The sequence below is a fragment of the Hyla sarda genome, chromosome 1, assembly GCF_029499605.1.
Source record: "Hyla sarda isolate aHylSar1 chromosome 1, aHylSar1.hap1, whole genome shotgun sequence".
Classification (NCBI taxonomy): Eukaryota; Metazoa; Chordata; class Amphibia; order Anura; family Hylidae; genus Hyla; species Hyla sarda.
Window position 1 is genome coordinate 613,808,270 of NC_079189.1, and position 23,207 is coordinate 613,831,476.

The 23,207-nt window shown below is 43.6% G+C and overlaps 1 protein-coding gene and 1 pseudogene across 1 annotated transcript in view; one reads left to right on the forward strand and one right to left on the reverse strand.

Annotated features, from left to right (window-relative positions):
* The window catches only part of LOC130308049 (zinc finger protein 420-like), a 125,091-nt gene that overhangs the window by 59,815 nt on the left and 42,069 nt on the right, over positions 1-23,207 (forward strand). Inside the window, exons 9-12 of the mRNA XM_056552233.1 lie at positions 11,101-11,217; positions 12,836-12,962; positions 13,046-13,420; positions 16,102-17,016. Of these exons, the coding sequence (XP_056408208.1) occupies positions 11,101-11,217; positions 12,836-12,962; positions 13,046-13,420; positions 16,102-17,016 (1,534 nt within the window). The remainder of the gene's footprint in view (positions 1-11,100; positions 11,218-12,835; positions 12,963-13,045; positions 13,421-16,101; positions 17,017-23,207) is intronic.
* Positions 15,409-15,579, reverse strand: LOC130344585 (U2 spliceosomal RNA; annotated as a pseudogene).

Here is a 23,207-nt window from a genome sequence, read left to right on the forward strand (position 1 = left end):
GCTCAGCTACATGTACATTACACATATACAGCTCTACTGTGTACACATACAGCTCAGCTACATGTACATTACACATATACAGCTCTACTGTGTACACATACAGCTCAGCTACATGTACATTACACATATACAGCTCTACTGTGTACACATACAGCTCAGCTACATGCACATTACACATATACAGCTCTACTGTGTACACATACAGCTCAGCTACATGTACATTACACATATACAGCTCTACTGTGTACACATACAGCTCAGCTACATGTACATTACACATATACAGCTCTACTGTGTACACATACAGCTCAGCTACATGCACATTACACATATACAGCACTACTGTGTACACATACAGCTCAGCTACATGTACATTACACATATACAGCACTACTGTGTACACATACAGCTCAGCTACATGTACATTACACATATACAGCACTACTGTGTACACATACAGCTCAGCTACATGTACATTACACATATACAGCACTACTGTGTACACATACAGCTCAGCTACATGCACATTACACATATACAGCTCTACTGGGTACACATACAGCTCAGCTACATGTACATTACATATATACAGCTCTACTGTGTACACATACAGCTCAGCTACATGTACATTACACACATACAGCTCTACTGTGTACACATACAGCTCAGCTACATGCACATTACACACATACAGCTCTACTGTGTACACATACAGCTCAGCTACATGCACATTACACATATACAGCTCTACTGTATACACATACAGCTCAGCTACATGTACATTACACATATACAGCTCTACTGTGTACACATACAGCTCAGCTACATGTACATTACACATATACAGCTCTACTGTGTACACATACAGCTCAGCTACATGTACATTACACATATACAGCTCTACTGTGTACACATACAGCTCAGCTACATGCACATTACACATATACAACTCTACTGTGTACACATACAGCTCAGCTACATGTACATTACATATATACAGCTCTACTGTGTACACATACAGCTCAGCTACATGTACATTACACACAGCTCTGCTGTGTACACATACAGCTCAGCTACATGTACATTAAACACATACAGCTCTACTGTGCAGACATACAGCTCAGCTACATGTACATTACACATATACAGCTCTACTGTGTACACATACAGCTCAGCTACATGTACATTACACATATACAGCTCTGCTGTGTACACATACAGCTCAGCTACATGTACATTACACATATACAGCTCTACTGTGTACACATACAGCTCAGCTACATGTACATTACACATATACAGCTCTACTGTGTACACATACAGCTCAGCTATATGTACATTACACATATACAGCTCTACTGTGTACACATACAGCTCAGCTACATGTACATTACACATATACAGCTCTACTGTGTACACATACAGCTCAGCTACATGCACATTATACATATACAGCTCTACTGTGTACACATACAGCTCAGCTACATGTACATTACACATATACAGCTCTACTGTGTACACATACAGCTCAGCTACATGTACATTACACATATACAGCTCTACTGTGCACACATACAGCTCAGCTACATGCACATTACACATATACAGCTCTACTGTGTACACATACAGCTCAGCTACATGCACATTACACATATACAGCTCTACTGTGTACACATACAGCTCAGCTACATGCACATTACACATATACAGCTCTACTGTGTACACATACAGCTCAGCTACATGCACATTACACATATACAGCTCTACTGTGTACACATACAGCTCAGCTACATGTACATTACACATATACAGCTCTACTGTGTACACATACAGCTCAGCTACATGTACATTACACACATACAGCTCTACTGTGTACACATACAGCTCTACTGTGTACACCTACAGCTCTACTGTGTACACATACAGCTCAGCTACATGCACATTACACATATACAGCTCTACTGTATACACATACAGCTCAGCTACATGTACATTACACATATACAGCTCTACTGTGTACACATACAGCTCAGCTACATGTACATTACACATATACAGCTCTACTGTGTACACATACAGCTCAGCTACATGTACATTACACATATACAGCTCTACTGTGTACACATACAGCTCAGCTACATGCACATTACACATATACAGCTCTACTGTGTACACATACAGCTCAGCTACATGCACATTACACATATACAGCTCTACTGTGTACACATACAGCTCAGCTACATGCACCATACACATATACAGCTCTACTGTGTACACATACAGCTCAGCTACATGTACATTACACATATACAGCTCTACTGTGTACACATACAGCTCAGCTACATGTACATTACACATATACAGCTCTACTGTGTACACATACAGCTCAGCTACATGCACATTCCACATACACAGCTCTACTGTGTACACATACAGCTCAGCTACATGTACATTACATATATATACAGCTCTACTGTGTACACATACAGCTCAGCTACATGTACATTACACACATACAGCTCTACTGTGTACACATACAGCTCTACTGTGTACACATACAGCTCAGCTACATGCACATTACACACATACAGCTCTACTGTGTACACATACAGCTCAGCTACATGCACATTACACATATACAGCTCTACTGTATACACATACAGCTCAGCTACATGTACATTACACATATACAGCTCTACTGTGTACACATACAGCTCAGCTACATGTACATTACACATATACAGCTCTACTGTGTACACATACAGCTCAGCTACATGTACATTACACATATACAGCTCTACTGTGTACACATACAGCTCAGCTACATGCACATTACACATATACAGCTCTACTGTGTACACATACAGCTCAGCTACATGTACATTACATATATACAGCTCTACTGTGTACACATACAGCTCAGCTACATGTACATTACACACAGCTCTGCTGTGTACACATACAGCTCAGCTACATGTACATTAAACACATACAGCTCTACTGTGCAGACATACAGCTCAGCTACATGTACATTACACATATACAGCTCTACTGTGTACACATACAGCTCAGCTACATGTACATTACACATATACAGCTCTGCTGTGTACACATACAGCTCAGCTACATGTACATTACACATATACAGCTCTACTGTGTACACATACAGCTCAGCTACATGTACATTACATATATACAGCTCTACTGTGTACACATACAGCTCAGCTACATGTACATTACACACAGCTCTGCTGTGTACACATACAGCTCAGCTACATGTACATTAAACACATACAGCTCTACTGTGCAGACATACAGCTCAGCTACATGTACATTACACATATACAGCTCTACTGTGTACACATACAGCTCAGCTACATGTACATTACACATATACAGCTCTGCTGTGTACACATACAGCTCAGCTACATGTACATTACACATATACAGCTCTACTGTGTACACATACAGCTCAGCTACATGTACATTACACATATACAGCTCTACTGTGTACGCATACAGCTCAGCTACATGCACATTACACATATACAGCTCTACTGTGTACACATACAGCTCAGCTACATGCACATTACACATATACAGCTCTACTGTGTACACATACAGCTCAGCTACATGTACATTACACACATACAGCTCTACTGTGTACACATACAGCTCTACTGTGTACACATACAGCTCAGCTACATGCACATTACACACATACAGCTCTACTGTGTACACATACAGCTCAGCTACATGTACATTACACATATACAGCTCTACTGTGTACACAGACAGCTCAGCTACATGTACATTACACATATACAGCTCTACTGTGTACACATACAGCTCAGCTACATGTACATTACACATATACAGCTCTACTGTGTACACATACAGCTCAGCTACATGTACATTACACATATACAGCTCTACTGTGTACACATACAGCTCAGCTACATGCACATTACACATATACAGCTCTACTGTGTACACATACAGCTCTACTGTGTACACATACAGCTCAGCTACATGCACATTACACATATACAGCTCTACTGTGTACACATACAGCTCAGCTACATGCACATTACACATATACAGCTCTACTGTGTACACATACAGCTCAGCTACATGCACATTACACATATACAGCTCTACTGTGTACACATACAGCTCAGCTACATGTACATTACACATATACAGCTCTACTGTGTACACATACAGCTCAGCTACATGCACATTACACATATACAGCTCTACTGTGTACACATACAGCTCAGCTACATGCACATTACACATATACAGCTCTACTGTGTACACATACAGCTCAGCTACATGTACATTACACATATACAGCTCTACTGTGTACACATACAGCTCAGCTACATGCACATTACACATATACAGCTCTACTGTGTACACATACAGCTCAGCTACATGCACATTACACATATACAGCTCTACTGTGTACACATACAGTTCAGCTACATGCACATTACACACATACAGCTCTACTGTGTACACATACAGCTCAGCTACATGTACATTACACATATACAGCTCTACTGTGTACACATACAGCTCAGCTACATGTACATTACACATATACAGCTCTACTGTGTACACACACAGCTCAGCTACATGTACATTACACATATACAGCTCTACTGTGTACACATACAGCTCAGCTACATGCACATTACACATATACAGCTCTACTGTGTACACATACAGCTCAGCTACATGCACATTACACATATACAGCTCTACTGTGTACACATACAGCTCAGCTACATGCACATTACACATATACAGCACTACTGTGTACACATACAGCTCAGCTACATGCACATTACACATATACAGCTCTACTGTGTAAACATACAGCTCAGCTACATGTACATTACACATATACAGCTCTACTGTGTACACATACAGCTCAGCTACATGTACATTACACATATACAGCTCTACTGTGTACACATACAGCTCAGCTACATGTACATTACACATATACAGCTCTACTGTGTACACATACAGCCCAGCTACATGTACATTACACATATACAGCTCTACTGTGTACACATACAGCTCAGCTACATGCACATTACACATATACAGCACTACTGTGTACACATACAGCTCAGCTACATGCACATTACACACATACAGCTCTACTGTGTACATATACAGCTCAGCTACATGTACATTACACATATACAGCTCTACTGTGTACACATACAGCTCAGCTACATGTACATTACACATATACAGCTCTACTGTGTACACATACAGCTCAGCTACATGCACATTACACATATACAGCTCTACTGTGTACACATACAGCTCAGCTACATGCACATTACACATATACAGCTCTACTGTATACACATACAGCTCAGCTACATGTACATTACACATATACAGCTCTACTGTGTACACATACAGCTCAGCTACATGTACATTACACATATACAGCTCTACTGTGTACACATACAGCTCAGCTACATGTACATTACACATATACAGCTCTACTGTGTACACATACAGCTCAGCTACATGCACATTACACATATACAGCTTTACTGTGTACACATACAGCTCAGCTACATGCACATTACACATATACAGCTCTACTGTGTACACATACAGCTCAGCTACATGTACATTACACATATACAGCTCTACTGTGTACACATACAGCTCAGCTACATGTACATTACACATATACAGCTCTACTGTGTACACATACAGCTCAGCTACATGTACATTACACATATACAGCTCTACTGTGTACACATACAGCTCAGCTACATGCACATTACACATATACAGCTCTACTGTGTACACATACAGCTCAGCTACATGTACATTACACATATACAGCTCTACTGTGTACACATACAGCTCAGCTACATGTACATTACACATATACAGCTCTACTGTGTACACATACAGCTTAGCTACATGTACATTACACATATACAGCTCTACTGTGTACACATACAGCCCAGCTACATGTACATTACACATATACAGCTCTACTATGTACACATACAGCTCAGCTACATGTACATTACACATATACAGCACTACTGTGTACACATACAGCTCAGCTACATGTACATTACACATATACAGCTCTACTGTGTACACATACAGCTCAGCTACATGTACATTACACATATACAGCTCTACTGTGTACACATACAGCTCAGCTACATGTACATTACACATATACAGCTCTACTGTGTACACATACAGCTCAGCTACATGTACATTACACATATACAGCACTACTGTGTACACATACAGCTCAGCTACATGTACATTACACATATACAGCTCTACTGTGTACACATACAGCTCAGCTACATGCACATTACACACAGCTCTACTGTGTACACATACAGCTCAGCTAGATGCACATTACACATATACAGCTCTACTGTGTACACATACAGCTCAGCTACATGCACATTACACATATACAGCTCTACTGTGTACACATACAGCTCAGCTACATGTACATTACACATATACAGCTCTACTGTGTACACATACAGCTCAGCTACATGTACATTACACATATACAGCTCTACTGTGTACACATACAGCTCAGCTACATGTACATTACACATATACAGCTCTACTGTGTACACATACAGCTCAGCTACATGTACATTACACACATACAGCTCTACTGTGTACACATACAGCTCAGCTACATGTACATTACACATATACAGCTCTACTGTGTACACATACAGCTCAGCTACATGCACATTACACATATACAGCTCTACTGTGTACACATACAGCTCAGCTACATGTACATTACACATATACAGCTCTACTGTGTACACATACAGCTCAGCTACATGTACATTACACATATACAGCTCTACTGTGTACACATACAGCTCAGCTACATGCACATTACACATATACAGCTCTACTGTGTACACATACAGCTCAGCTACATGTACATTACACATATACAGCTCTACTGTGTACACATACAGCTCAGCTACATGTACATTACACATATACAGCTCTACTGTGTACACATACAGCTCAGCTACATGCACATTACACATATACAGCTCTACTGTGTACACATACAGCTCAGCTACATATACATTACACATATACAGCACTACTGTGTACACATACAGCTCAGCTACATGCACATTACACATATACAGCTCTACTGTGTACACATACAGCTCAGCTACATGCACATTACACATATACAGCTCTACTGTGTACACATACAGCTCAGCTACATGCACATTACACATATACAGCTCTACTGTGTACACATACAGCTCAGCTACATGTACATTACACACATACAGCTCTACTGTGTACACATACAGCTCAGCTACATGTACATTACACATATACAGCTCTACTGTGTACACATACAGCTCAGCTACATGCACATTACACATATACAGCTCTACTGTGTACACATACAGCTCAGCTACATGTACATTACACATATACAGCTCTACTGTGTACACATACAGCTCAGCTACATGTACATTACACATATACAGCTCTACTGTGTACACATACAGCTCAGCTACATGCACATTACACATATACAGCTCTACTGTGTACACATACAGCTCAGCTACATGTACATTACACATATACAGCTCTACTGTGTACACATACAGCTCAGCTACATGTACATTACACATATACAGCTCTACTGTGTACACATACAGCTCAGCTACATGCACATTACACATATACAGCTCTACTGTGTACACATACAGCTCAGCTACATGCACATTACACATATACAGCTCTACTGTGTACACATACAGCTCAGCTACATGCACATTACACATATACAGCACTACTGTGTACACATACAGCTCAGCTACATGCACATTACACATATACAGCACTACTGTGTACACATACAGCTCAGCTACATGTACATTACACATATACAGCTCTACTGTGTACACATACAGCTCAGCTACATGTACATTACACATATACAGCTCTACTGTGTACACATACAGCTCAGCTACATGCACATTACACATATACAGCTCTACTGTGTACACATACAGCTCAGCTACATGTACATTACACATATACAGCACTACTGTGTACACATACAGCTCAGCTACATGCACATTACACATATACAGCTCTACTGTGTACACATACAGCTCAGCTACATGTACATTACACATATACAGCTCTACTGTGTACACATACAGCTCAGCTACATGCACATTACACATATACAGCTCTACTGTGTACACATACAGCTCAGCTACATGCACATTACACACAGCTCTGCTGCAGACATATATAACACACACATACACAGCTCTGCACCACGCACATCACACACACACAGCTCTGCTGCATACACATAACTTCAGCTCATCCAGCAGCGATCACAACCAGCACAGCAGAGTCCTGCATACACTGAGCAGATGAGCCTAGAGCAGCAGCCCCTGATCATGTGACTCCTCCTCCTCCATGTGACTGATCACATGACGGTGACATCATCGCAGGTCCTGTAAGCACACGGCTCCTGTACAGTCTGCAGGTGGAGGTATATACGGTTGTGGTGACATCAGGAGCGCTGGGGGAGGGGACATTACTATTAACCCCTTCAGGTCCACAAGGTTTTATGACTTAAGGAAGAAGATCACAAGATCCAGAACTTTCTGTGTATTTGTCTTTTTCTCCGTCTGTTGTTGTTTCTATTAGCAGCCGCCATTTATCATCGTCTCCTCTTCTTCCCTTCAGGTTTCTCCAATCCAGGATCCTCTGCTGATATCTTCTATATAAGAGAATTCTCCTGGATGATCCATCAACCATGGAGAGAGACAGGAACAAGATGGCCGAAAGGATCATAAACCTCACCCTACAGATACTCTTCCGCCTTACTGGAGAGGTGAGGGATTCTGGGAGTGATGTCACATGACCTCATTCTTATCTATGTAATAACAGATGGATATGACTGGAGAGGTGAGGGATTCTGTGAGTGATGTCACATGACCTCATTTTTATCTGTGTAATAACAGATGGATATGACTGGAGAGGTGAGGGATTCTGGGAGTGATGTCACATGACCTCATTCTTATCTATGTAATAACAGATGGAAATGACTGGAGAGGTGAGGGATTCTGGGAGTGATGTCACATGACCTCATTCTTATCTATAATAACAGATGGATATGACTGGAGAGGTGAGGGATTCTGGGAGTGATGTCACATGACCTCATTCTTATCTATAATAACAGATGGATAAAGGTGAGGGATTCTGGGAGTGATGTCACATGACCTCATTCTTATCTATAATAACAGATGAATATGACTGGAAAGGTGAGGGATCCTGGGAGTGATGTCACATGACCTCATTCTTATCTATGTAATAACAGATGGATATGACTGAAGAGGTGAGGGATTCTGGGAGTGATGTCACATGACCTCATTCTTATCTATGTAATAACAGATGGATATGACTGGAGAGGTGAGGGATTCTGGGAGTGATGTCACATGACCTCATTCTTATCTATGTAATAGCAGATGGATATGACTGGAGAGGTGAGGGATTCTGGGAGTGATGTCACATGACCTCATTCTTATCTATGTAATAACAGATGGATATAACTGGAGAGGTGAGGGATTCTGGGAGTGATGTCACATGACCTCATTCTTATCTATGTAATAACAGATGGATATAACTGGAGAGGTGAGGGATTCTGGGAGTGATTCACATGACCTCATTCTTATCTATGTAATAACAGATGGATATGACTGGAGAGGTGAGGGATTCTGGGAGTGTTGTCACATGACCTCATTCTTATCTATGTAATAACAGATGGATATGACTGGAGAGGTGAGGGATTCTGGGAGTGATGTCACATGACCTCATTCTTATCTATGTAATAACAGAAGGATATGGCTGGAGAGGTGAGGGATTCTGGGAGTGATGTCACATGACCTCATTCTTATCTATGTAATAACAGATGGATATGACTGGAGAGGTGAGGGATTCTGGGAGTGATGTCACATGACCTCATTCTTATCTATAATAACAGATGGATATGACTGGAGAGGTGAGGGATTCTGGGAGTGATGTCACATGACCTCATTCTTATCTATAATAACAGATGGATAAAGGTGAGGGATTCTGGGAGTGATGTCACATGACCTCATTCTTATCTATAATAACAGATGAATATGACTGGAAAGGTGAGGGATCCTGGGAGTGATGTCACATGACCTCATTCTTATCTATGTAATAACAGATGGATATGACTGGAGAGGTGAGGGATTCTGGGAGTGATGTCACATGACCTCATTCTTATCTATGTAATAACAGATGGATATGACTGGAGAGGTGAGGGATTCTGGGAGTGATGTCACATGACCTCATTCTTATCTATGTAATAGCAGATGGATATGACTGGAGAGGTGAGGGATTCTGGGAGTGATGTCACATGACCTCATTCTTATCTATGTAATAACAGATGGATATAACTGGAGAGGTGAGGGATTCTGGGAGTGATGTCACATGACCTCATTCTTATCTATGTAATAACAGATGGATATAACTGGAGAGGTGAGGGATTCTGGGAGTGATTCACATGACCTCATTCTTATCTATGTAATAACAGATGGATATGACTGGAGAGGTGAGGGATTCTGGGAGTGATGTCACATGACCTCATTCTTATCTATGTAATAACAGATGGATATGACTGGAGAGGTGAGGGATTCTGGGAGTGATGTCACATGACCTCATTCTTATCTATGTAATAACAGAAGGATATGGCTGGAGAGGTGAGGGATTCTGGGAGTGATGTCACATGACCTCATTCTTATCTATGTAATAACAGATGGATATGACTGGAGAGGTGAGGGATTCTGGGAGTGATGTCACATGACCTCATTCTTATCTATGTAATAACAGATGGATATGACTGGAGAGGTGAGGGATTCTGGGAATGTATGTAGTGATATTAATGTGTCTCTCCATACACAGGATTACACAGTAGTGAAGAAGTCCTCTAGTGGGCGCTGTCGGGCCCCTGTGTGTGAAGAATGGGGAAGAACCCTGAGCCCAATCCCGGGGCCCCCACCTCACTCCCTGATACATGAGGAAATGGATGAACAGAAGATCCGAGAACTTATCAACAAGATGATGGAGCTGCTGACTGGAGAGGTGACCCTGCTGGGACATTATACAGTAATGGAGGGGTCTGGTGATGACTGGAGAGGTGACACTGCTGGGACATTATACAGTAATGGAGGGGTCTGGTGATGACTGGAGAGGTGACACTGCTGGGACATTATACAGTAATGGAGGGGTCTGGAGATGACTGAAGAGGTGACACTGCTGGGACATTATACAGTAATGGAGGGGTCTGGTGATGACTGGAGAGGTGACACTGCTGGGACATTATACAGTAATGGAGGGGTCTGGTGATGACTGGAGAGGTGACACTGCTGGGACATTATACAGTAATGGAGGGGTCTGGTGATGACTCGAGAGGTGACACTGCTGGGACATTATACAGTAATGGAGGGGTCTGGTGATGACTCGAGAGGTGACACTGCTGGGACATTATACAGTAATGGAGGCGTCTGATGACTGGAAAGGTGACACTGCTGGGAATGCTGGGACATTATACAGTAATGGAGGGGTCTGGTGATGACTGGAGAGGTGACACTGCTGGGACATTATACAGTAATGGAGGGGTCTGGTGATGACTGGAGAGGTGACCCTGCTGGGACATTATACAGTAATGGAGGGGTCTGGTGATGACTGGAGAGGTGACACTGCTGGGAATGCTGGGACATTATACAGTAATGGAGGGGTCTGGTGATGACTGGAGAGGTGACACTGCTGGGACATTATACAGTAGTGGAGGGGTCTGGTGATGACTGGAGAGGTGACACTGCTGGGACATTATACAGTAATGGAGGGGTCTGGTGATGACTGGAGAGGTGACACTGCTGGGACATTATACAGTAATGGAGGGGTCTGGTGATGATTGGAGAGGTGACACTGCTGGGACATTATACAGTAATGGAGGGGTCTGGTGATGACTGGAGAGGTGACACTGCTGGGACATTATACAGTAATGGAGGGGTCTGGTGATGACTGGAGAGGTGACACTGCTGACAATGCTGGGACATTATACAGTAATGGAGGGGTCTGGTGATGACTGGAGAGGTGACACTGCTGGGAATGCTGGGACATTATACAGTAATGGAGGGGTCTGGTGATGACTGGAGAGGTGACCCTGCTGGGACATTATACAGTAATGGAGGGGTCTGGTGATGACTGGAGAGGTGACCCTGCTGGGACATTATACAGTAATGGAGGGGTCTGGTGATGACTGGAGAGGTGACACTGCTGGGAATGCTGGGACATTATACAGTAATGGAGGGGTCTGGTGATGACTGGAGAGGTGACACTGCTGGGACATTATACAGTAATGGAGGGGTCTGGTGATGACTGGAGAGGTGACACTGCTGGGACATTATACAGTAATGGAGGGGTCTGGTGATGACTGGAGAGGTGACACTGCTGGGACATTATACAGTAATGGAGGGGTCTGGTGATGACTGGAGAGGTGACACTGCTGGGAATGCTGGGACATTATACAGTAATGGAGGGGTCTGGTGATGACTGGAGAGGTGACACTGCTGGGACATTATACAGTAATGGAGGGGTCTGGTGATGACTGGAGAGGTGACACTGCTGGGAATGCTGGGACATTATACAGTAACACCACTGGAGGGGTCGGGGTGATGACTGTATCATTATGTGTCAGGTTCCTATAAGGTGTCAGGACGTGGCGGTCTATTTCTCCATGGAGGAGTGGGAGTATGTAGAAGGACACAAGGATCAGTACAAGGATCAGGTCATGATGGAGGATCAGCAGCCCCTCACATCACCAGGTAATAGACATGACTATATACGCACGTCCTCTCATTATTTGTATGTAAAGAATGAATTCAGTCTCTGTATGTGTTCCCTACAGTCAGATCCAGTAAGAGAACAGCACCAGAGAGGTGTCCCCGTCCTCTTGATGAGCCGTATAAGGAGGACATTACTACAGGCAAAAATGAGATCTATATTAATGCTACAGACATAAAGGAAGAAGAAGTGACAGATGTGAGCGGTAATGAGCAGTATAAGGAGGACAGTACTACAGGAAAAGATCTGATCTATATTAATGCTACAGACATAATGGAAGTAGAAGAGACAGATGTGAGCGGTGATGAGCAGTATAAGGAGGACATTACTACGGGAAAAGATCTGATCTATATTAATGCTACAGACATAAAGGAAGAAGAAACAGATTTAAGTTGTGATGAACAGTATAAGGAGGACAGTCCTACAGGTAACCGCCTAGGTGAGTAGTAAACACTAAATGTAGAGAAGAGTCATAGATTCTCCTCAGCAGCTGCAGCTATTTTTTGGGGAGATAGTGGTTTAACTAAAGTCCTTTTGGCTGAAAGGTAAATGTTGGACCACAGGTCCTTCTGTGTCCCCTTACTACAGTTGGTCGCCCTTCTATGCCCCCACACTATTACTATGTCCAACAAAACAGATGGCACTCACCCTTCACTATTGTGCAATAGTTCCTTTATTAAAGTGCAAAAAAGATATTCATTCAGGCCGAGAGGTTGATGCAGCCGGCATGTTCAAACATAACAATTAGTTACAGCTGTTTCCCGCTCTGCGCATCCTCAGACCTGGTGTGGTAGTGCAGAGTGTGACACAGCTGTAACTAATTGTTATGTTTGAATATTTTTTTGCACTTTAATATTGGAAATCTTGCACAGTATTTACGGGTGAGTGCCACGTTTAGACTTAGCACCAAGTTTTTGTGCATTTATCCACAATGATTTCCTATAACTCCAGCCGCCTGCTCATGCTAGAGTTACCCTCCGCAACTCACTGACGACTGGGAGCTGTGCCGATAATCTGTCTCCTTAACGTGAGTCTATTACTATGCTGCTTGTGTGCCCCGCAGACTATTCTGCTCCCTCTGTTCACCCCACACTGTGTATATGCCCAGTTTGTGCCAATGGTAGAATACAAACCTCTCCCCATCATTCCCCCAGAGCGGCTGTGTCCTCCGGCAGATGTCACCCGGTGTTGGCTGCTCGATGATCTGATCATGTGGCCTGTACCTGGCAGACATTACTAGCTGCTCCAGAACACTGTCTGCGGGATACAAGTGGTGCGGAAATCACAGGGGAGAGAGACAGAACCAGAGACAGTTGAAGCGGTGCTCCCCCGAGGAGCTGAGACATATACCCCGGATCCCCAGAGGAGCCCCCCTTCTATGTCAGGCCCAGTCGCACCCTCTGCAGCCATGATCATTACACCCGAGGATGGAAACATTGCTGCTCACCAGAGACTAGAAGGAAGAGACCTAGATGCCGGACGATCAGTCACACAAAGACCCCAAAGGAACATCAGACTAGGATCACCTTCGAAGTTAGTAGCCATTGTGTTCTGAGAAGAAGTCGGGGTCCCAATAGTCTCATTCTGAAATTGAGGGAAGAGAATGTTATCGGGAAGGATGGTTCAGCTAAAGCAGTTTAAGCTGAATGTACAAGATATGGGTCTTAAAAATAGGAACAAGACTTTGTGTGTCTTAAAGGGGTACTCAACTGGTGCCAGAAGTTATACAGATTTGTAAATTATTTCTATATAAAAGTCTTAATCCTTCCAGTACTTTTCAGCTGCTGTATGCTCCACAGGAAGTTGTGTAGTTCTTTCAAGTCTGACCACAGAGCTCTCTGCTGCCACCTCTGTCCGTATCAGGAACTGTCCAGAGCAGGAGAAAATCCCCATAGCAAATCTCTCCTTATTAAGAGCTGAGGCACGTGCTCTCTATCATCCAAGTTCAAGAAAAAGTGCAAACACTAAAATAATGTGCACGAGGATGCGGTCCATCGCAAGCCCTTCTCCAAAAGGTGAGTGGCCCCTAATAACCCTACCCTTCACCTCCGGGCCAGGAGGCTACAAATGGTCCCAGAATCAACCGAGGTGTTAGCAAGGTGTCAGCCAAGGAGCCGTATACCGATGGCATCTCAGCCAAAGCCGAGACACCCGGGGGTTACAGGGAGGTGAGGAACCTGATGACCGCACACACCTCCCCTAGACTGCCAGGAGGGACACCCAGAAGGGCAACTGCAACCTGACCAATCCTGGTGAACATAGACACAACAATCGTGGTACAGTGTAAAAAGAGACATACAAATAAATAAGTGGATGATGAAGTGAGATACTGCCGGGTCATCCGGCCGGATCTGTAAAAATATCCCTGATCCTAACCAGAAGGCCGGGATACCAAGGGTGAAGAGTAATGGTGCAGAGCTTCAACTCAGTGGGTCTCATTCTCCCAGTGAGTTTAGGCACATCAGGGTAGCCATTGAGCTGGTTATGTGGTACCAGCCCCGGAACGCCCCGTTACACCTGCTCCTCAATCCTCACCAGTGGACTGCCTGATAAGAACAGATTCTACACTTCATCTTAGCCAAAAGGCCGAGAAGCGAAGCTCTCCTGCTCTGGACAGTTCCTGAATGACATGAACAAAAAGAAAATACCAAACTCCTGAAGCCCACTGCAGCATAGCCACGCCCCCTGGAGACCATGTGACTTATGACGCTTGTTTTCTCTGGGCATGGAATGCTGGGAAAGGTTAAACACAACAGTAAAATAAGAAGACTCGTTCTACAGCATTTCCGGGTGTGGGTCCTGGGCATGAAAACGGGACAAAGCGGCGCTCAGAGGTAATAGACACAAATACACTGTATTATAACTGGGATCAAAGGAGGAAGAAAAAATCCCAGAATCCACCTTTGGAAAGCATTTTAGTTGTAAAACAAAAGGAAAACTGTACAATTTGGGTGATACTGACCTGATGAATAAATATCACGTCAGTTGTGTCATCACTCTGTATGGTGGGGATAAAAAAATACCAAATCTGCAACATTGCATTTTTTTCTATTTCATCACCCAATGTTTTTTTTCTGTTTCACAGTATATTTTATAGTAAAAATCTCTTATTCTTGGCAGATTCTTGTACCAGGAGATCAGAGGAGAATCTTATATCTTCAGATTATAAAGCAGATGATGATATCACACAAGATACATATGAAGAACATTCCATTATCCCAGATACACCCTCAGCCCTTCACAGCCAAGATCTGTCATCTCATCCTTATATACAGGTCCTGTCTTCTCATTCATCACAGGATGTTCAGCAAAATAAGGAGAAGCCATTTTCATCTTTACAATATAAGAATTGTTTTATGAAACATCAGAAAGTTCACACAGTTGAAAATCCGTTTTCATGCCCAGAATGTGGGAAATGTTTTGCTTGGAAATCAGATCTTACTCGACATCAAAGAACTCACACAGGGGAGAAGCCATTTTCATGCTCAGAATGCGGGAAATGTTTTACTAAGAAATCATATCTTGTTCAACATAAAAGAACTCACACAGGGGAGAAACCATTTTCATGTTTAGAATGTGGAAAGTGTTTTAGTGAAAAATCAAATCTTCTTAAACATCAAAGAACTCACACAGGGGAGAAGCCATTTTCATGTTCAGAATGTTGGAAATGTTTTACTACAAAATCACATCTTGTTCAGCATCAAAGAACTCACACAGGGGAGAAGCCATTTTCATGCTCGGAATGTGGGAAATGTTTTACTGAGAAATCAAATCTTGTTCAGCATCAAAGAACTCACACAGGAGAGAAGCCATATTCATGCTCACAATGTGGGAAATGTTTCATTTTGAAATCAATTCTTGTTCTACATCAAAGAACTCACACAGGGGAGAAGCCATTTTCATGTTCAGAATGTGGAAAATGTTTTACTGAGAAATCGACACATCGTAGACATCTAAGAACTCACACAGGAGAGAAACCATTTTCATGTTCTGAATGTGAGAAAATTTTTACTCGGAAATCAACACTTATTAGACATCTAAGAATTCACACAGGGGAGAAGCCAATTCAGAGTAGTAAATAATGCAGATAACTTATCTATATATTATCCATGTACAGGATATTTGACATTAACCCTTTCACGATACAGGACATACATGTACGTTCCTGTACTTAACGCACCAGGACGTACATTTACGTCCTGTACAGGACGTGAGCACTGGACCGGTGCTCGCATGATGCACGGGAGGTCCCAGCTGCTATTAGCAGCCAGGGACCTGCCGTTAATGGCCGACATTAGTGATCGTGCTGATGTCTGCCATTAACCCCTCAGATGCTGTGATCACTATAGATCAAGCATCTGCGGCACTATGGGGGTTTGAATGGACGGTCGGATCGCCCGTGGCACTGCTGCAGCAATCCCATCAACCAATATGGTCTCTAAACATCCCTGGTAGAGATGAGCGAACTTACAGTAAATTCGATTCGTCACGAACTTATCGGCTCGGCAGTTGATGACTTTTCCTGCATAAATTAGTTCAGCTTTCAGGTGCTCCGGTGGGCTGGAAAAGGTGGATACAGTCCTAGGAGACTCTTTCCTAGGACTGTATCCACTTTTTCCAGCCCACCGGAGCACCTGAAGGCTGAACTAATTTACGCAGGATAAGTCATCAACTGCTGAGCCGAGAAGTTCGTGACGAATCGAATTTACTGTAAGTTTGCTCATCTCTAATCCCTGGTCTTCTTCTCCGGTCTGTCATCGAGCAGATGAGAGAAGTAGATTGCCGATAATACTGATCAGTGCTAATAGTATTTCCTAAGGATTGTTCTAAATAGTCCCCAGTAGGGACATAAAAAGTGTTAAAAAAAAAAAAAAAAAAAAAAAAAAAAGCCCCTCCCCCAATAAAAATTTTAATGGCCCCTTTTTCTCCCATTTGATCCCAAAAAGCATTAATAAACATATTTGGTATCGAACTATCAAAATACAATGCTAATGATCCTGTATGGTGAATGGCGTAAACGTAAAAAAAAAAAGAAAAGTCCAAAATTGCTTTGTCAAATCATATTAAAAAAATTCATAAAAAACTATTTAAAAGTTACATATACGCAAAAGTGGTTCCTATAAAAACGACGGATCACAGCACAAAAATGAGCCCTGATACAGCCCCGTATACGGGACAATGAGTTATAGGTGGATTTTAAACAAACATACTAATTTTGTTAAAGTTTTAGATTTTTTTTAAAAGCGGTATAGTAATAGAAAAGTACCGTATTTTTCGCCCTATAGGACGCACCGGCGTATAAGACGCACCCAATTTATAGGTGCAAAATCTAAAAAAATAAAGATTTTGAACACAATAGTGGTCTTCAACCTGCGGACCTCCAGATGTTGCAAAACTACAACTCCCAGCATGCCCGGACAGCCAACGGCTGTCCGGGCATGCTGGGAGTTGTAGTTTTGCAACATCTGGAGGTCTGCAGATTAAAGACCACTGCAGGAGGAGGTAATACTCACGTGTCCCCGCCGCTCCGGACCCGTCACCGCTGCCCTGGATGTCGCTCCATCGCTGTCGCCGTGTCCCCGTCGCTCTGGAACGTCTCTGCTGCCGGCCGGGTATCCTCGCTCTCCGTCGCCGCCATCACGTCGTTACGCACACCGACGCATGACGTGATGACGAGGAAGGAGAGCGCCGGCCATACAGGGGATCCCTGAACGGAGAAGACACCGAGGAGGCAGGTAAGGTCCCTCCCGGTGTCCTGTAAGCACTAACCCGGCTATTCAGTTGGGCTGTTCGGGACGCCGCGGTGAAATCGCTGAACAGCCGGGTTAGTGTCACTTTCCCCTCAGACGTGGTGGTCAGCTTTGATCGCAGTGTCTGAAGGGTTAATACAGGGCATCACTGCGATCGGTGATGTCTTGTATTAGCCGCGGGTCCCGGCCCCGCAGGGACCGCCGCAATAGGGGTGTATTCGCCGTATAAGACGCACCGACTTTCCCCCCCCCCCAGTTTTGGGGAAGAAAAAGTGCGTCTTATACGGCGAAAAATACGGTATGTAATCATGGGTATCATTTAAATCGTATTGACCCACAGAATAAAGAAAACATATCATTATTACCATAAAGTGTACAGCGTGGAGTCGAAACCTTCCAAAATGTAGCAAAATTGCGTTTTTTTTCTTTCATTTTCTCCATACAGATATTTTTTTGTTTGCGCCATATATTTTATGGTAAAATGAGTGACTGCTTTACAAAGGACAATTGGTCGCGCAAAAAACAAGCCCTTATACTAGTCTGTAGAGCAAAATATAAAAGAGTTATGGATTTTAGAAGGCGAGGAGGAAAAAAGAAAAATGCAAGAAAAAAGAAAAATGCAAGAAAATCTGGACTTTACAACATCCTAACAGCTGGATCTATGCAGATTACCAGATTGTAACCCGGTCTTGTTAAAGGGGTACTCCGGTGGAAAACTTTTTTTTTTTTTTTTTTTTTAAATCAACTGGTGCCAGAAAGTTAAGCAGATTTGTAAATTACTTCTATTAAAAAATCTTAATCCTTCCAGTGCTTATTAGCTGCTGAATACTAGAGAGGAAATTATTTTCTTTTTGGAACACAGTGCTCTCTGCTGACATCATGAGCACAGTGCTCTCTGCTGACATCTCTGTCCATTTTAGAAACTGTCCAGAGCAGCATATGTTTTCTATGGGGATTTTCTCCTACACTGGACAGTTCTTAAAATGGACAGAGATGTCAGCAGAGAGCACTGTGCTCATGATGTCAGCAGAGAGCTCTGTGTTCCAAAAAGAAAAGCATTTCCTTCAGCAGCTGATAAGTACTGGAAGGATTAAGATTTTTTAATATAAGTAATTTACAAATCTGTTTAACTCTCTGGCACCAGTTGATTTAAAAAAACAAAGTTTTCCACCGGAGTACCCCTTTATCAAGACCAGGTTACGAAAACTGTGTCTTGAAACGTTCTGTGTCCTGAACAGCTGATGAAAGTGCTGAGTCACTGTGATTGGTTGATTGGGGGGGGGGGGGGGGAGGTGCAGTGTGCAGTCTCGCTCTGCTCTGTGCTTTGCAGCCTGGACACAGATTTCTTCAAACCCTACAGTCTAATCTACTCAGCTTTTCCAGATTTCTGCAAATCCTACACTCTCATGTATTCAGCTTTTCCAGATTTCTGCAAATCCTACACTCTCATGTATTCAGCTTTTCCAGATTTCTGCAAATCCTACACTCTCATGTATTCAGCTTTTCCAGATTTCTGCAAATCCTACACTCTCATGTATTCAGCTTTTCCAGATTTCTGCAAATCCTACACTCTCATGTACTCAGCTTTTCCAGATTTCTGCAAATCCTACACCCTCATGTACTCAGCTTTTCCAGAATTCTGCAAATCCTACACTCTCATGTATTCAGCTGTTCCAGATTTCTGCAAATCCTACACTCTCATGTACTCAGCTTTTCCCGATCTCCATGCTCGCTCTGGCAGCTGTCTGGGGAACATTTCATTTCAGCCTCTTCTTGCACCAAAATGTACAGTGTAAAATCCACATGATTTAGCTGCCATGTGTGGCCATACCCTTAGGGTAATGGGCTCTAAATTGGTGACCTCCAGCTGTTGCAAAACTACATCTCCCAGGATATCCAAACAGCCATTTGCTGTCTAGGCATGCTGGGAGTTTTATTTATTCAACATCTGGAGGTCCACAGTTTTCAGATCACTGCGCATAGCTCTCTAATCTGTGGCCATCCACATCTTGCAAAACTACTATTCCCAGCATGCCCAGACAGCCGTTTGCTGTCTGGATATGCTGGGAGTTGTAGTTTTGCAACAGCTGGAGGTCAACAATTTAGAGCCCACTACCCTAAGGGTATGGCCACACATGGCAGCTAAATCATGTGGATTTTACACTGTACATTTTGGTGCAAGAAGAGGCTGAAAATAAATGTTCCCCAGACAGCTGCCAGAAACCATGGAGATCTGGAAAAGCCGAGTACATGAGAGTGTAGGGTTTGCAGAAATCTGGAAAAGCTGAGTACATGAGAGTGTAGGATTTGCAGAATTCTGGAAAAGCTGAGTACATGAGGGTGTAGGATTTGCAGAATTCCGGAAAAGCTGAGTACATGAGGGTGTAGGATTTGCAGAAATCTGGAAAAGCTGAGTACATGAGGGTGTAGGATTTGCAGAAATCTGGAAAAGCTGAGTAGATTATATCACGTCACTACGCACGCCGCTCTTATTGGATGACGGGACGGCGTGCGCAGCGACGTGATAGCGATGAAGGAGAGCGACAACCATGCAGCGGAGCCTGAAGAGGACGGGTGAGGGACACTCACCGGAGCACACGGGGCACATTAAATGGCTATCTGGGGGCAGCTGAAGCAGTCTGCGCTGCCGGATAGCCGTTTATGCGATGGCCCCGACATATAAAAACATGGTATGTTGATGCAGCCTCTGAGAGGCCATCGCATGTTGAAATGATCGTATGTTGGGGCCATCGCAGGTCGGAGGATCACTGTATATGTAAAAAGAGCTTAGATTGAATGTTACTAATTCCACTGGGTGGGATGTTTAGAAAATATGTTTCTGCTGACAGTAGAATGTGGGAACTTATAACCCTCCTAACTAGTAATTGCACCTCCAGCCAAAAGTGTCTTGAAATTGGGCAGTCCCAAAATATGTGGGGTATAGACTAGGGATCGACCGATTATCGGTATGGCTGATATTATCGGCCGATAATCACGATTTTGGGCATTATCGGTATCAGCAATTACCTTGCCGATAATGCCCCGCACCGCGAACGACCCCCTCCAACCCACCGCGTCGCACCCCCCACCGTAGTGCTGGGCGGTATACCAGTATGAACCAGATACCGTTTTTTTTTTCTCCCACGGTATGGATTTTTGCCAATACCGCTATACTGGTCGGGCCCCTCCCCCACCCTCCGAGTCAATAAAAAAAAATTCCGGGTGGAGGGTGAACCGGTCCGGGCTGTCCTTCTCCGGGGGTCCTCTTCTCCACTCCGGGCAGGCTCCGGCATAGTATACTGCATAGACGCCGCTACACCGTGACGTCAGGTGTGTCGCTGCGCAGCGGAGTCTATGCAGCGTTACTAGGCCGGAGCCTGCCCGGAGTGGAGAAGAGGACCCCCCGGAGAAGAAGGACAGCCCGGACCGGTTCACCCTCCACCCGGAATGCCGCCGGACACTACAGGAAGGACGGATGGCCCGGACCACAATCCCCGGACGGTCCCTGCAGCAACTGGGAAGGTGAGTCAGGGTTCTGGGATGGACAGGGGTCTGTATAATATACTATACCTACAGTAGGCCCTCCAGCTGTTGCAAAACTACAACTCCCAGCATGCCCGGACAGCCAACGGCACCTATGGCACCGCAAAATGGCACCGCAAAAGCCACTGCAGTGCATTGATTTAAAGCGCCCGCTTTAAATCAATGATCTGCAGCGGTGTCGCAGGGGGTTAAATAGCCGATAACTTATACCGGAATATCGGTATAAGTTATCGGCTATCGGCCCTAACCTCCACCGATTATCGGTATCGGCCCTAAAAAAACGATATCGGTCGATCCCTAATATAGACCCAATATCTCTATTACAAGAGGGTGAAAGTTGCTGGAAAATGTGGTGCAGTATCTCAGGCGTGTGATACCACTAGACCTTTAGTGGGGGTTTCTTGTTTACAAATAAATTCAAAGGGAGTTGGAGGGCGGAAGGGGGATCTGTTCCTGAATGGTGTGGTAGTGAGATAGGGACTCTCTTGTCATGGGAAATTTGTCAGCAAGAGATTTCAGGGTTAGAAGCTTTCGAGTGATGGGATCAACCAAGTCGGCTAGATAAAATATCTTGGGAGGAGATAGTCCTGATGTCATCGCTATCTGGGGTATTAGGGTTAAACAACATCAGTGTGAGGCCTCATTCCAGATTTTAATAGTTAGTGTCATTGACCCTAAAAGGTTCCTTGTGACAGTGCAGGGGGTAAATGGCCATATCATAGAGGATGGGTGTATAGGAGCAATCCATGACTTCTCAACTTCAGTCCACCCGTTATATGCCAACAATCTGGTCCATGAGGGAATTCTCCGGAGGTGCACCGCCAGGTAATATTAATAGATATCAGGCATGGCCAGGCCTCCGAACTGACTGTTTTCTTTTAGCAGGTAGGACCGCTGCAGAGAAACTATGCCTCCCACCCCTCCATATGAATT